Source organism: Dendrobates tinctorius, unplaced genomic scaffold (assembly GCF_039654945.1).
Source record: "Dendrobates tinctorius isolate UK_male_01 unplaced genomic scaffold, ASM3965494v1 ptg000084l, whole genome shotgun sequence".
In the NCBI taxonomy this organism is placed as follows: Eukaryota; Metazoa; Chordata; class Amphibia; order Anura; family Dendrobatidae; genus Dendrobates; species Dendrobates tinctorius.
The window spans coordinates 12,200,545-12,218,309 of NW_027361752.1; the positions used below are offsets into that span (position 1 = coordinate 12,200,545).

At 39.0% G+C, this 17,765-nt stretch overlaps 1 protein-coding gene across 5 annotated transcripts in view; it reads right to left on the reverse strand.

Annotated features, from left to right (window-relative positions):
• The window catches only part of CADM2 (cell adhesion molecule 2), a 1,004,393-nt gene that overhangs the window by 257,569 nt on the left and 729,059 nt on the right, over positions 1-17,765 (reverse strand). For 3 of the 5 annotated variants that reach the window (XM_073584446.1, XM_073584444.1, XM_073584448.1), the window contains exons 6-7: positions 13,254-13,344; positions 1,388-1,420 (exon numbers count right to left, since the gene is read on the reverse strand). In XM_073584446.1, the coding sequence (XP_073440547.1) occupies positions 1,388-1,420; positions 13,254-13,344 (124 nt within the window). The remainder of the gene's footprint in view (positions 1-1,387; positions 1,421-13,253; positions 13,345-17,765) is intronic. The other 2 variants (XM_073584447.1, XM_073584445.1) reach the window with 1 other exon arrangement.

A 17,765-nucleotide genomic window follows, 5' to 3' on the forward strand; every position in this document is an offset into this window, starting at 1 on the left:
TTCAGCTTTATTTTTTTAAGATTCAATTTTTTGGGGTTTTAGAGTGGCCCATGAAATATTTTTTAATATTTGGTTATATATATATATGGTTATATTGCTGATCAGTTGCAAAGGCTGGTCTTCACAGTGGAAAAATGACTGTAAAACGAAGAACCTGGTAAAAATAAGTCTGACACTTTCCCTTTTAACTCCTAATGAACTCCTATTAGTGGTGTCTTGTGCTTTGGTAGCCATTGTTATTTCATGCAGGGATATTCTTAGTAGTTAATATGCTAAATAGTGCTATAAACCCTTTTTATTTTCTATTTTTGACACAACATCCATATTCTTTTTTATTGAAAAGCATGAGCAAATAACAGAGTCTCTTCTCTTCCAGGAACCTATAACTGCTATTAGAGATGAGCAAATTAGTCATAATTTGAATTTGCCTGCTCGAGCTAATTTTCCCTGGAAAATTGATTCCTGAAGCAATTATCTTTAAATAACTAATGTGATCTGGGGTCCGGTGTAAAAAACAAACAAAAAAATCCTTGTATTCAACTCACCGCTCAACTCTGCGGCCCTTCTTTTTCTCACGGTCATGTCCCCGGTCTGTGCTGATTGCCACTGATCAAGCTGAATTCTTGTGCCCTCTCCCACTGGGCTGGGACATATGGTTTTGATGAGAGCTGGGTGGGTTCTGCACATGCCATGAATTACTGCAAACTTGTGATTCCAATGAGAGATGGTGGTCTGAAGAGGTTGCTAGGACTAATTGGGTGGCACAGAGGTGCAGCAGAGGTAAGCAGTAAGGTGAATAAAAGACTTTTTGCTTTTTTAACATTTTGATGGCATACTATTGTTTACAAAAATGGTGGTCATTGACTACCATCTTGCTTAATCCATGTGGAAGTGAATTACAAAACTTCTGAGTTGTGGCGAATACGGTTTTTCGTAAAATTCATGTACAATTCAATTCAACTCTCATTTATTCGCTCGTCATTATCTGCTATGAGACATATTTTATTAAATGCATGCTGACCACTGACAAACTTCTGAAATGGTAAATATTAATTGTAATTCTCGGATATCAATCAATACTTGACCACTTTTTACTCATTTACTATTTAAATTCAACAGGAAATTTCCTTAATTTGATCCAACTTGTTGGATTTTTTCAACGTGTTATTGGCCATAACAAAATGTTTATAGATGAGCTAGCACCAGTTCACACTTTGTATTTTTTCTCTGAATATGTCTTCCTAACTTTACAAAGTAGTAAGAATTTATAGTTTTGGCCAAAATAACACTGAGACCTTAGGCCATTTATGTGTCAGATATATTTATTATGAAGAAGTAGCAGGTGTCGTAATCAATAGTGGTACTCTAAATTGGAGAAGATACTCACACTAAACTTTCGATGCTGGAGGATCTGCTGGCTCTAAAAAAAGGGTATAAAAGGTTTAATGAAGATTTACACTAGACATGAGCAAATACATTGGATGCTAATCAAATTTTTGTAGAATTTTTAGGAATTCCCTGAACCCCTTTCCAATTCACTTTGTACAAATTGCTTACAATGTTTGTATTGATTTTACACATTGCAGAAGCTAGAGAAGGATCATATGACCTTGAGCAATGGATAATGAGAGGACATCACAGCTCACAAATTAGTCAGAGGGAGGGAGAGATATCCATAAAACACTGCATACACATTAGATATGGTGTGTGACAGCACAGAGGTGAAGAACAACATATTTGTCGAGGTCAGTTAGGTTTAACTAAGGCTGTGTTTGCTTTTATTGCATTACTCCAGCATTTTTTTTGCAGGAGTGGTATCACTAATCTAAGTTCCCTGCCCCTAGGGTTATGCTTATCAGCTGCTGTCTTCATATATTATCGGTGCCACTACAGTCAGTCTCCTGCAGGTTGGGACCCACTGGATCACTCCAGCGTTTGCTAAGCGAGCTGGAAGTCATAAATCAATGTAAGTCTGTGAGAGCCAGAAGGAGGCAAGAATGAAGCTGTCATAGACTTGTACTGAGAGCATGTGACCTTTACCTCTAACTTCTGGTCAGTCAGACATTGCAGTCACAAGATGGCAGCACAGGACAGTTGCAATTCCAGGGAAATCAGAACGCAGCGCTTGATGAGCCTAGTACTAGAGTTAAGAAACTTACATTAGTGGCATCACTCCAGAGCTTAAATATATGCTGGAGTAGGGCTTTAAAGAGCCTGGTTGGATACAGTCTTAGAGGACTTTAGAGTTCATATACATCTTCTGGAGCCTTTTCAATACTTTCAATTTGCAGTGAAAAGATGTGCTGCCATTGGAATTTTTGGGAAAAATGTAATACATTAAATTTGTTGAATTTGAATTTTAAAAAATTTAAGTGCCACATTTTTCATGCCACAAAAATGTGAGACTTGGCACAAAAGTATGCTCTCCACAGAAAGTAGCAAAAATTGTAAGAATGTTGTTACAGCAGATGAGATTTTCTAAAAAAAAATGAAATAAGGCTGAAAAGTACTGTAGTTTTCTATGTTTTCAACTAAACGAAGGAATCTTCCAGTAATTACAGCAATGTTCCATTCACATCATTGTCAGTGTTTATGTAATTGACAAAGTACCCATAATGTCAACACTTCTCAAGGGAAGATGTGATGTGACTGCTATTATGAGCAATCATGTAAGAAAAAGAAATATACAGTGAGATTGAGACAACAGGACAGTGAATGCGATGTAATACATAAACCACTAAGTTGTTATATCCATGAATAAACTTCCTTCTAAAAACTGCATCTATAACAACATTACTGCAACATTTAAAGAGGTATTCTCGGCTTAGACATTTCTCAAAGTAAAATACTGCAATTCTCAAAATATTTTCCTTCAGATTTCTTCCGTCTTTGCTTCCCATTATTTTATGACCCGTCATAGTTTGATGTTTTGATATGTCTATTAAAGATGTTCGATTTTTTCAAAATTTACATTTGCCACATTCTCCAAATTTTGACAAAAATTTACTTAGCAGCAAATTGGTTAGCTAAGAATCAAAAGTGTTCCAAAGTGTCCAATCTGACACTTAAGGGCCTGTCCTACTAAAGGTACTGTCACACTTAGCGATGTACCAGCGATCCCGACCAGCGATATGACGCGGTCAGGATCGCTGGTACATCGCTAAGTGGTCGCTAGTGAGCTGCCACACAGGCAGATCTCACCAGCGACATAGCAGGGGTCGGGGGTCGCTACTTACCTGTCAGACGAGGCGATCCTGCGTCCTCCCGCCCGGCTCCATGCGTCGCTCGTCGTCACAGCAGGAAGCGCCGCAGGAAGCTGACGACGAGAAACAGTCCAGGACGTTCTCGCGCAATCAGCGATAACCAGTGGGGGAGCGGTCGGAGGTATCAGACATAGCGATATCGCTAGCAATATCGCTATAATGTCACAAGTTATAGCAATATTGCTAGCGATATCGCTATGTCTGATACTTACCTCCGACAGCTCCCCCGCTGGTTATCGCTGATCGCACGAGAACATCCTGGACCGATTCTCATTGTCAGCTTCCTGCTGGGGCTTCCTGCTGTGGAGACGAGCAACGCGTGAACGCGGGCGGGAGGACGTCAGGATCGCCTCGTCTGACAGGTAAGTAGCGACCCCAAACCCCTGCGATGTCGCTGGTGAGATCTGCCTGTGTGGCAGCTCACTAGCGACCACTTAACGATTCACTAGCGATCCTGACTGCATCATATCGCTGGTCGGGATCGCTGGTGCATCGCTAAGTGTGACAGTACCTTTAGAGTCTTCCATCTCTCTCCCTTCTAGTTACATCTAAATTATTCTCCTTATTCATTAAGAGGTACACATCTCTAAATTAATCATACACATCTGAAAAGTGGTATCCCGCTCCATGTGTGCCATGCCACAAATCTTACTGCAGTTGAGGAAAATTTATGAGTGGGATATGTCAAGTCCCCATCCCACACAAGCTCTGCTCGCTTTGATGGAGCTAGGCTAAAATGGCATGAGAAGGTCAAAAGTTGCAACATTTTCGAGCAACCTTGCATTGTGGCAAAATTTTGTGACTTCAAAGATTTTCACGACAGAATTCTAATGTAAAAGATTTGATGAATTTGATCCTAAGTTTTTGCTGATGTATTACCTATCTCTGTTTTTAAACTATGATAGTCCCTTATTATTGACTGTGCTATGCCATGTGATGTGATAGTTGCACTATATTGAAGACGACCAGAGACCATGCAAGTCTTCTTTTACTGATTCAGTCTTTTGCAATGTGAAAAAATGGTGGTAGTCATTTTTGTTGATTTGAATATTATTTTAATTCTATCAGGTCAGCAAATTAATAAAAATTCAACATAAATTGACGTTAAATCAATTTGCTCATCTCTAGATCCTATGGATGATATGTCACTGAAATGAGATCATGATTGGAGGACATTTTCTAGTGACAAATCGTGTCAAAGAAGGTAAACCAATGCAGTTGGATACACAGGTATGGTGAATGAACAATGAAAAACTTTAATGGTAAATTTTTTTAGAAAGTTGCTGTTTTATACCCTTTTGGGAAGAATGGTTTTTTTTCCCTGTACCACTCTTTAAAGTGAACCTGTCAGCTGGATTTTGCTCAATAAATTACAGACACTGTCAGCTTTGCACCATTATACTGAGTAAAATGATACCTAGGTTGATGAAATCCATCTTTTGGGTGTTGTTTAATCTGTATTTGCAGTTTTCAGTTAATTAGATTCTGGGGCTCCGGGCGACCTGTGGATGTGGCTTTACGTGGTACTCTGTTCACATATTCATCCTTTTGAGCTTATGACAGGTCACTGATCCTTCAGTGACATGCCTCCTATTTTACATAATGCATATAATAATGTTGTTATTACTATTGATAATATTCTTGATATGTAATATTTTTGATAATACCTATAATATTGTGGCTACTCTGAAGCTGAGAAAAAAAAAATTACATCCAGAAAAATGCCATCGGTAGTGACGCCTGTGCAGTGTCATCTGTCTCTTACCAATAGAGGCTACTGTGCATGTGGCGGCGCCATTTTGTTGAAGTAAACAAAATTGTCTGCAGCAAAATGGCAGCAACACTTACACAGTAGCATCTATAGACAAATGATAGATGCTACTGCACATGCACCTGCCACCATTTTTCTGTAGCCAATTTTCTTCTACCTCCAGCAAAATGGCACCTCTGGCAGCGCTTGGGCAGTAGCCTCTATTGGTAATAGACAGATGCTACTGTGCAGGCACTGCCACTGATGCCATTTTAATGGATGTACATTTTCTTTTTTCGAAGCTTCACAATAGCCACAATGTTATACTGTAGGTTTTACCAAGAATTAGGGATGAGCGAGTAATGAAATACTCGGACTCGCTGTACTCGTTACAAGTACCTCCTAATACTTGGGTACTCGTCACGAGTAGCAAGTCCAATGTAAGTCTATAGGAAATGCGAGAAATGGGCTGTGTGTGTGCTGGGCTGGGCAGGGACTGTGCGAAGAATGTGCTGGGCTGTGCGGGATTGTGCTGGCCTGTGCAACACTGTGCTGGGCTGTGCAGGTACTGTGTGGGGACTGTGCCGGACTGTGCAGGGCTGTGTGGGACTGTGCTGGGCTGTGCAGGTACTGTGCGGGGACTGTGCTGGGCTGTGCTGGACTGTGCTGGGCTGTGCGGGAACTGTGCTGGCCGGTGCGGGACTGTGCTGGGCTGTGTGGGGACTGTGCCGGCCTGTGCGGGACTGTGCTGGCCTGTGCGGGACTGTGCTGGGCAGTGCGGGGACTGTGTGGGGACTGTGCCAGACTGTGTGGGACTGTGCTGGGCTGTGCGGGGACTGTGCAGGGCTGTACAGGACTGTGCTGGGCTGTGCAGGGACTGTGTGGGGACTGTGCCAGACTGTGTGGGACTGTGCTGGGCTGTGCGGGGACTGTGCAGGGCTGTGCGGGACTGTGCTGGGCTGTGTTTATTATTAGTAATAAGACATAAACATGAACTGGAACACGAATAGCTTTCATGTCTGCATACATTTAATTTCTACAATTTTACTGTTACCTCTTCTTATACTTCTAAAAAGTTTTAATTTTCCTTATATGTACTAATACAATAGCCTTCCCTGAAGAACAACTTGCTATATAGTCATGTTGTCATTCTAGATATTCTGTAATAATACATAGAAATTAGGTTGCAGTTTATTTTAACATGATTAACTTGATATTTGTTTGATATTTTTGTGCAAGTCAGCGCATGTGAAGTATCTTTACATAAGACTTTTTGTGAAGTTTACTGAGATAATGATCTAGTTTTAAATCTATAATGTGCTGGGACAGTAAGATACAGTTAGAAACTGTGACAAAACAGAAAACTGTTGGTTCCCTCTTGAACACTTAGGCTATGTACCCACATGGCAGAGATGCTGCGGAAATTTCTGCAATATTTCCGCAACTCTCACCGTGGGAAAAACGCATGCATTTTTCCCGCGGAAAACAATCGTTTTTCACATGATTTTCATGTGCGGAATTTAAAGCGCATTCCAAGCGATTTGATGCATTGCTTGGAATGTGATTGACAGGTTGGTCACACATGTCAAACATAGTGTTTGACTAGTGTGACCAACTTTTTACTATTGATGTTGTCTATGCAGCATCAATAGTAAAAGATAGAATGTTAAAAATAATAAAAAAATAAAAAAATCGTGATATTCTCACCTTTCGGCGTCCCACGCAGCGTCCCTAGGCCTCAGCGATGCTCCCGTCCCCAGCGATAACTTGCGACTAAGATCTTTGATGACTTAGCAGTCTCACAATACTGTAGCGGTCTCGCGAGACCGCTACGTCATCACAGGTCCATGCCGCAAGGCATTACTGGGAATGGGAGTTGGCGGGAGCGTCAGTAAGGCTGCGCGGGACGCCGGAAAGTGAGTATAACCCAATTTTTTATTTTAATTCTTTTTACAGGGATATGGTACCCAGGGCCTGGAGGACAGTCTCCTCTCCTCCAGACCCTGGGTACCATCTGCACATGATCAGCTCACTTTGCGCATGGTGGGCATAGCCACATGCAGAAAGTAAGCGGATCAATGCATTCCTATGGGTGCGGAATCATGGTGATTCCGCAAAAATAATGAGCCTGCTGCGTTTTTTCTGCTATGCGATTCTGCCGCTGAAAAAAACGCAGCATTAGCACAGCATGTGCGGAATGCCATAGGAATGGATGGGGTGCGTTCTGTATGTGTTTTCGCAGCGTTTTCATGGCGAAAAATGCAGCAAAAATGCATAAAATCCGCAACGTGGGTACACAGCTTTACTCTTGTAGGTCATAGTCTAGGATTATAGCTATCAGTGGTTATGAGTTTGGGTTGCAATTAAATCACTTTATAGTGCCACTTATACTGGTCTCAAGACTGAAAAGAGAAGAAGAGACTTCATCTCTTATTGTGAGAGCAGGATTAGTTTAATTTGACTTTTTTTTCTCTTTATTGAAAAATAAAGCGTCAGAGTACTGATAGACAAAAATTGGAGATAATTTCTATATAGAGGCCCCAAATGGTGTCTTTATTATTATTATTGTAAGGCTGCACAATCGGGCCACAATTATTGTATAAAGGCCCAGAGGAGTGCATATATTGTACAGAGGCTTCAAGGAAAACAATGTTACTGTATAAGTACCCAAGGAGGACATTAATTTATATAAGCTCCTACGTGTCATCATAATTGTATGGAGGGAGATAGTGGGACATCGTTAATGTACCATGGCACAAATCATTATTGTATGGATGAACAAAGAAGGACATCATTATTATACGGAGGCAAAAAGTGGGACAACATTACTGTATGTGGGCACAACATGGGACGTCATTATTGTATAGAGGCATAGAGGGGGGTGTAGCTATGGCATATAAGCATTGAGGGAAACATTATTATTGTGTGGATAGCCAAGGGGACATCATTATTGTTTGAAAAATCGTAGGTGTCATCATTATTGTATAGAAGGAAAAAAGTAGGATATAATTACTGTAGAGACACAAATCCAGGCATCTTTATTTTTTGGAGGCACATGTGGGGCATCATTATTAAATGTCAGAAAACAGGGGGACATTATTATTGTACATGGTGGGCACACTGGGAGGCAAACCATTGTATGGATGCACAAATGGGAACATACTGTAGATAGATAGATAGATAGATAGATAGATAGATAGATAGATAGATAGATAGATAGATAGATAGGCATAGTTCTTTAACAAGACTGACATTGACCAATTACCACTACAGAAGACAATGTATTTTCAAAAGCAACAAGGAAATTATTCTTGTTCATAATTGGACTTTTATTATACAATACAGCTTAAGCAAAAAGATCATTCTTGCTGGCTACATCATCTTCAATTTCTCAGTTCCTTTAGGACCCTCATGTGAGGTTTTGCAATATTTAATTGAAAATAATTGATTGCACAGACATCCCTCATGAGTCTGGTGAACAGAATGGATGAGATGATATTCCTAACAAATGCATAAAACATTATGTTGTCTTTTCGTAGATTCATCTGTACTAATGCAGTTTAATAGAAAAAGTGTTATTGGTCAAAAAATACTTTGCAAGATTCTAGGACTTTGTATTCTAATAGGAGCAAATGCACTGTGAAAATATGTAACAAATGAAGTACTGCAAAGAGGTGATAATAGCGTAAAGATAATAAAGGTGTGCGAAAAACGGTCTAAGGCCGGGATTACACTACCATGTGTGATGCGAGAAACTCGCATGAGTCTCTCGCATCAACACCTGGCACTGCCACCGGCACTCAGGACCAGAGCTGAGGCTGCATGTATTTCTATGCAGCCGCAGCTCCAGTCCTGAGTGCAGGTGGTAGCGCTGGGTGTTGATGCGAGAGATTTGTGCGAGTTTCTCGCATCACACATGGTAGTGTGATCCTAGCCTAAGAATGAACATCCTTTGATTTAGAGGGGCTTTTCACTACTTAGATATGCTGATGCTTATAATATGTTATCAGTATTAGTTTGGTTGAGGTCCAACACCCAACACCTTCACCAATAAGTCAGCGGTGTCCAAATGTAGACAGTGAAAAGAATGGAAAAGCACAATTATGGTCCCTGTGTAGTGGCTGTTCTTATCTACTGTGTATCAGCGCCCATTGAAGTTAAAAATATTACTGTGCCTAAAATTAAAACATACCATAAATATTTTGAGACAATAGTATATTATTTTTTTTCTTGTCTCAACTGCATCACCATTCTATGCTAGATGACGACACAAGAAGTGGTGCACTTGCAGGAGGATAAGGTGTCAGTAAGATGGGTCCACTAATGATACCATATGTCTTATTTGACAGTGGAAATTCCAGCACAAGAAGTACTGCACCACAACACCTGGATGTGGTGTTTTAGGTGCTTCTATTAAAGGTTGTGTTTATGGGATCTCTGAAAAGTAGAGTTGGTTTGAATCGATTTGCAGGACCCGGTCCATCGGCTACATTGGTAAACTAGGACTGTTGGACTGTAGTCCGGAAAAGCAACTTTTCTTCTTTGTCCCAACATCCACAGCTCTTCTTTTGATTAGCTAATATGTCATAATGCTAACATTGTGGCTTGATAAAAACTGTTGCACCAGGCTGGCCTATCAAAGGATGAGTCATGAATGGCAACAAGTAAGAGGAGGTTCTCTTGGCTCATGTAAGGACAATTACACACATTTTATATAACAGAGTAGAAACATGACAGTCAGCACTTAACTTCCTAGATGCTGCTCATGTCTTTAGAAAACTGTGTAGAGATGTTAAAAAAGTAGTAACTATAAAAGGAATTTCCCATTTTATACTGGAAGTTGGTAGTAAGAACTGTATGCACCATTCATGTTTCACAACTTCAAAAATAGCATATTAAAATAGGAGAATTTGGGGATTTAAAGAAACATCCAAAGCAAACCTCATAAACTGAGAGGATGGTCGTACCAAAGGTGCTCGAAGAAGAGGCAATAGAAAATGTGTCACAAACCACACTGCCAGCCTTACACTTGCGTATACAAGTAGGACAAAATGTAGAGTTTTTAAAAGAAGGTCTTTGTTCCTGTGTGCATTTGCAACATTAATATGGTTTTTTTATGTTTCTTTTGGAGTAGTGGTTCTTCCTGGCAGAGTGGTCTTTCAGCCCATGTTGATACAGTACTCGTTTCACTGTGGATATTGACACAATCTTTCCAGCTTCTTACATCATATTCACAAGGTCTTTTTTTTTGCCCTTGGGTTGATATACTAATGTCAGACCAAAGCACATTCATCTCTGGGACACAGAACCCATATCCTTCCTGAGCGGTATGATGGCTGGATTTTCCCATATTGTTTGTACTTGCGTATAATTGTTTGTACAGATGACCGAGGCACCTTCAGGTATCTTGAAATTGTACCCAAGGATGAGCCAGACTTGTGCAAGTCCACAATCCTCTTCTTAATATATTGGCTGATTTCTTTAGACTTTCCCATGATTCTTCACAAAGAAGCAGTGTGTTTCAGGTGTTACACCAATTCTACTCCTAAGTAAATGTACAGTGATAGTGTGAGAAACCTGCTGTTAAACTGGACCAAGAACTGGGCCTAGTCAGCTGCAAGATATAGGCCTGCAGCTGGGTTGTGAAAGTGGAACCAGGAAGTATCTGCAGTCTGGAGAAAGGTGGAACATACTTGATTGTTTGGAAAAAAACAGTAAAAGTGAAAAAGAGATGGGTCATTCAGATAGAAGCCCTCAGAGATATCAGTTGGATGTAGATGAAGAGCTGCAATGACTGGTGAGTTTGAGAGACTGCTTTAGTGGAACCAGCAGCTTGTAGTTGGACTGTGTAATAAAAGGACTGCTCTTTGTAAAGATACATATGTAAATTGAATGCGAATTGAATTGCTCACTGGGACCAAGAATTTGCTAAAATCAATAGCCTGATCCACTGTTCATATTCATCTGTGAACAAGATTGAATGAAGTGGAATGGTCGAGGGTTTGATGGAGACAACTGAATAGATCACTGTCATTAATTCCCAGCTAGAATGAGCTAAACTAGATTTCGGCCTTGTTTCAGCAATCATGGAAGATCTATAATTAGTAATGCAATGCAATGTAATTATTACATCTCCATTACTAGATCTCCTTCTGTACTCCCCTCTTATCTCCTCTTCCCACAATAGCATACAAGATTTCTCTCGCGCATCACCCCTACTCTGGAACTCCCTACCACAACATATCTGACTCTCACCTACCATCGAAACCTTCAAAAAGAGCCTGAAGACCCACCTCTTCCGACAAGCCTATAACCTGCAGTAACCACCGATCGACCAAACCGCTGCATGACCAGCTCTACCCTCGCCTACTGTATTCTCACCCATCCCTTGTAGATTGTGAGCCTTCGCGGGCAGGGTCCTCTCTCCTCCTGTACCAGTTATGACTTGTATTGTTTAACATTATTGTACTTGTTTTTATTATGTATACCCCTCCTTACATGTAAAGCGCCATGGATTAAATGGCGCTATAACAATAAATAATAATAATAATGATAATAATAACGAGCGCTCATGCATAGCACTATCATATAATGCAAACTAGTGTAACACCACTTAGGCCAATAGTGAGTAGTTTATCTTTTTTAGTGTAGAACTTTTATTCTCTTGGTTACCAGTGTATTTGCCTGTATGGATTTTGCTATGTAAAATGTACTGTAATTCAGCATATAATTAGACAGTAGAGCAAAGACAATTATAATGTGAGAATAGATTTGCATAGACACAAGTTTTTTTTTTTACAAAGAAAAGAAATAGCAATTTCAAGGTAGATGTAGAACGCATGGCAAAGCCTGAACACAGGCAATTATTATTATTATTATTTTTATCTGTCAGAATAAATTTCTATTTTTCACTTCTGGTGCTGAATGTGCAGGAAACCTCATGTGCTCCTGAGCATCCTCATACTGATAAGGTCTTTTCTGTTGCTGATTTGTATTCAGCTTCCTCAGTCAAAATCTAATTATTTTAAATCTGCATTAAAACATATATCAATTGGGACCAACCTTTTAAATTTGCTCTTAATCAGAAGTTAAGCCTCAGAGGCTGAACATAATTATGAAAAAGTTGCATTAATATTTCAAAATAAGTGATATGTCAACATTTTCTAAATCGCCTCGAAAAAAAAAAAATCCAAGAGGAAGGGCAATTACACACATTTTATACAGCAGAGTGGAAACATGACAGTCAGAGCTTAATTTCCCAGATGTCGCTCATATCTTTAGAAATCTGGATAGAACGATTGAAAAAAAATATTAGGGACTTTTAATGGAATTTTGCATTTCATACTGAAGACTGGTAGTCTGAACTGATCTATATGCATCATTCTTATTCCACAACTTCAAGAAAAGCCTAAAAAAAGAGCTTTTGGGGACTTAAAGGAACATCACAAGCAAACCAGATACACTGAAAGGGCAGTCTTGCCAAATGGGCTCCAAAAACATCAAGAATAAATGTTTCAAAAATCACAATGAAGGCCCTGCACTTGCGTATACAAGTAGGTGAAAATTTTAAATTTTTAAAAGCAGGTCTCAAAATGTGTTGTTGCCCACAATGGAAACACCTAAAGGTTGTATGTACTTCTAAAGTTTACATACAGCAGATGAGTCCTTCTTTGCCTATGCTGTTGGCTTGGCACATCCAGAGATTGATGGAGTGTTTAGTACTGCAGCGATTGGTTCCTAGGTTCAAATCCCACCAGGCAGATCTGCAAGGAGTTTATTTGTTCTCCCTGTGTTTGTGTGGGTTTCCTGCAGGCTCTACGGTGTCTGCCAACACTTTAAAGACATACTGATAGGGAATCTAAATTGTGGATCCCAATGGCAACAGTGATGATTATATCTCTAAAACACTGTGGAATGTAATGGAGCGATTTGAGCAAGTAAAATAAATAAATTCTGTGTTTCTGCAGATATTACTTGGAGGTTTTAAATGTAAAGTTAATTTACTACAACTACATTTTTCTAACACCCTTTATTATTGGCTTTGTCCTGTATGACAGGTCAGCCCCATCCACATGAATGAGTATGAACTGCAGCACCAGGCACAGCCCGTGCACTATAGCAGAGGTGTTTATGGGAGGAAAAAAAAAACACAGGTCTTTATCTGGCTCCATGATGCCACTTGCACTGCTTAGTACCTTATAAAAATTTTTTCCATTTTTTTGTAAATATAAAACACTTACAGAGGTTTTCCTTTAGATTCACAAGTTAAAATTAGTGGCTGGCCTTCTTGAGGAACAGGAGTGGAGGGATGAATCTTTACAGTAGGCGTATCTGCAAATGAGCAAAGTAAAAAATATTGATTAACTTTGTAACAAAACATTTTTCTTTTACAAATAGTTTATTTAGAATACACCAAATGATGAAAACGTGTGGCTAAGGTTCAGATCACGTTTTGCCACATATCAGTGGCTTCACCAAGGCTGACCTAATTTTCGGTAGTGCCTGCCAGTTTGAGGCACCCACCAAAGTTCAGTAAACAAAGCTTTTCTCTTTCCAGAGTTTCATACAGAAAGCCACAAGGGAGTAACTGAACTATGGCAAAAATACAGTGGAAACCCTGCCTAAAAAACATGAACCATACTGTAATATTGCCCGGTGTTGCTTTTTGACTAGAGGTATAACAGACATGAAGTAGCATAAGTATACACTATGTTTTGCACTTAATATGCAATCCTGAATATTGAAACTGCAACAGCAAGAAGGGAAAGTTGTGGATTTATGAAAATCACAGAAACAATAGACATGTTAGTGATATGCAAATGAATGTAATGAAAATATGGAAACACCATTTTTTAAAACATCTCGATCTGCAGAAAAATGTGCAATTACATGCCACCTCTACTATCAATAAGGTTATTAATCATTGTCTGAGTAATTCTCTGCAGCAGTGAATCCACTTGGGCATGCAATTGTTCCAAATCCACTGCTGGCAGCTTCCTTTGCAATTGCAGAGCAATGATGTCGCAGATGTGCTCAATGTGAAAGTACGAGCAACATGCAACTTGGCATTGTCCTGTTGAAAAATAGCTCCTAAGTCACTTTCACATTCCTTTTTATGGTGTTACCCATGTATTCTCCAGACACTATTATTGCATCCAAGACAAAGGCAGTACTCATTGATGGAGAGGATAAACCTCCATTCCAGCCTTCATTGCCTTCTTGCTCTGCACTATGATAATAATAATAAATTTTATTTCTATAGCGCCGACATATTCCGCAGCATTTTACATTTCAGAGGGGATTTGTACAGACAATAGACATTACAGCATAACAATAATCACATAGATTATAACAAATACCAAGAGGAATGAGGGCCCTGCTCCCAAGCTTACAGTCTATGAGGAAAGAGGTAGACGCGAAAGATGGGTGGTAACAGTTGCCCTGATTGTATGGACCAGTCATAATGTTAAGTGTGTAGCAGTACAGACACAGAGGGTTATGGATTCATAAAGCATGTGGGAACATTATGCGGGGAACCTGGTTATGGTAAAACTTTTGATAGTTAGGTTAATGTGTTGAGGCGATAGGCCAGTCTGAATAAATGCGTTTTCAGGGCACGCTTAAAATTGTGGGGATTGGGGACTAATCATATTGACGTGAGAAGTGCATTCCAAAGAATTGGCACAGCACGTGTAAAGTCTTGGAGACGGGAGTGGGAGGTTATGATTATTGAGGATGCTAACCTCAGGTCATCAGCAGAATGGAGGGCGCAGGTAGGGTGGTATACTGAAACAAGGGATGAGATGTAGGGTGGTGCTGAGCCATTGAGGCTTTGTGGGTGAGGGTAATAAGTTTATACTGAATTCTGGAGTGGATGGGTAGCCAGTGTAATGACTGGCACAAGGTAGAGGCATCGGTGTAACGATTATAATCGAGACGAGAATGAATAAGAGAAACAGTAAGAGTTTTTGCAGAGCCAAAAGTAAGAAAAGATCGAATTCTAGAAATATTTTTGAGGTGCAGATGACAAGAGCGAGCCAGTGATCGAATGTGGGGGGCAAAGGAAAGCTCAGAGTCAAGTATGACCCCAAGACAGCGGGCATGTTGCTGGGGAGTAAAAGTAACTATGATAGCCTTTGATAATGATGGCATGAGGTCAATAGAATATATGTCGCTGGACATTTGGCTTGAAGCACAATGTCATGCAAACACTAACTGATGGTTTGCGTAGACACTGTTTGACATCTTAGGCTTGGTATGTGACAATTAATTTTACTTACAATAAAGAGTTAATCACTACATGCCATTCTTTAAATCTGACGAGACCATGTTGGCAACACCATGAAGAGTCCTTCACAAGGGAACATCGTACTAGTCACACTCTTGAGATTATGGTTTGGGGTTGCATAATGTACAGTACTAGGACAAATTTCATGTACACTATCGGCTTGGCATTACATTGATTTAGTGGTGAAACTAATGAAAAAGATAGCCATTTATACGAAGTGTGCCTAGAGCCATTTTTCAACATGCCAACACCAGGCCTTTGCATGCCAAGTGTGTTCCACAAGAAACCAATAACCTCAATGATAGCATGCCAAAGCCTGTCTGTGTATTTAGGCATGTGGAGCTCATACTAAATTCTCATTAAAATACATATCAATGATAATAAATCCCATTATATTCATAATTGCACAATTTTCATTCTTGATGTAATTTCAGTGTTTAGGATTGTATTTTGCAATATTCCCCATTTTGAAAAAAATTGTCAAAATTTAACAAAATTAGAAGGTTTTTTTCCTGTGTTCAGTTTTGTTCTTACAGCTCTATTGTTAAATATATAAAACTAAGAGCAAAAGAAAATAAAGACACAGCAGTACAAGTGTTTGAAATATTTGTCAAAACATGATTGTTTTACAGAGCAGGAAGACAAGGAGCCAAGGCCAAGGATATTGATAACCTTTGTATTTTGAAATAAACAATATGTATTGCAAGTTTATCTGATTTCAGATGTGATTTTCATATTGCCCACATCAGTTATCTTTCACAAGTGAATTTGAACGGGCATCCCAATCTTGAAACAAACTTTTTTACCCACAATTTTGGAAAAGTGCCAACAATTTTGCCTGGCACTAATTTGCCTTTTTTTCTGTTTTTTTGGTTGTTCCAATACTCACAAAGGAAATAAATGTGTGTATAACAAAACGTGTAATTGCAATAATTTTCTGGGAGAAATTCTTCATTTTCTAGCAGAAATTCAAGAGTGCAAAAACTTTTGGCCATGAATGCAAATGAGTACTAGTAAGAACTTATGATAGACACAATTTCAGACTTTTGTGGCATGACTAAGCAACTAGTAGCCAATATATTGAGCACTAATCACTTTATGTTTACTCATTATACTCAGCAATGTCTTGCATGGCCAAGCTTGTGCTTGTTCAAGTTAATACTCATAGACCCTTCCATTTCACGCATCTAAAAATAGACACATTTTCTTCCTCTGTGAATAGGAATCTACTAGGGACTACAATGCTCGGGTGCTCATTGCTCGAGCTGAGCAATTCCTAATACTCGCATGCTCCTTTTGAGTATAATGGGAGTCAACAGGAAAGCCAAGCTTTTCTGGCAGACCCTACAAAGAGGTCTGGGGGGCAGTGAAAATGTTTAAATATATGAGAAAAGGGCTGAATGGAAGGAGAACAGCATGGGGAAGACTCCTGGAAACATCTCTGATGCCCAGATCGCTGCTGAGAACAATGGTATCACACTTTTACTCCATTTTAAGGAGTGACAATAAAACATTCCAAACTGATGAGAAATTGCATTTTAAAGGAAAAAAATGTTAAGAAACATTTTTTCCTGTATAATGACTTGTATATAAGGAAAAATTGAAAAAGTATTTAAAAAATGTATAATTTATGTAAACCAAAATTGATATTTTTATTTCATTTATGAAGGAAGCAAGAACTGTCAAAAATAAGAGACTCAGATACACTGTGTATTAGACATGAAGGAGGGCCTCATACACATTGTGTTCAAATTGTCATGTATTGTACTCTAAACTCATAAAGAACATGTACTTTTGAGGGTTATATACCAAGGAAATGTACTCAAGACCATGAGAAATTGGTGGAAAGATAATACCAATTAGGGTATGTGCACACGTTGAGTAAAATTTCTGCATCTCTTGGCACAAGAAAACAGCTGCAAAACTGCACAAATTTTCAAACAAGATTTTTCAGGGTTATATACCAACAAAATGTACCCAAGAAATTTTAATACCCTGTGGACAAGCAGCAGTATAGTATCGTTAAATATTGAACAAGTTTTTTGATGCTTTTATATCAGCGAAATGTACCCAAGAAGATGTAATACCCTAAGGATGAGCAAGATAATACTGATATATTTTGTAATCAAGTTTTGGGAGGTTTATATGCCAACTAAATGCATTCAAGACCATGGAATAGTCTATGAAAGAGCAATATAATATCGACAAAATTTTCAACAATTTTTTTTATGCTTATATTTCAAAATTTACCCAACAAGATGTAATACTCTATGGATGAGCAATAAAATACTAATAAATTTTGAAGAAATTTTTTGAGGGTTAAATAACAAGTAAAATGTACTCTAGATCATGGAATAGTCTATGGGTAATCAATATAATAATGATAATATATTGAACAAAGTTTTTTTAGGATTTTATACCAACAAAATGTACTCAAGAACACATAATACTGTATGGCTGAAAA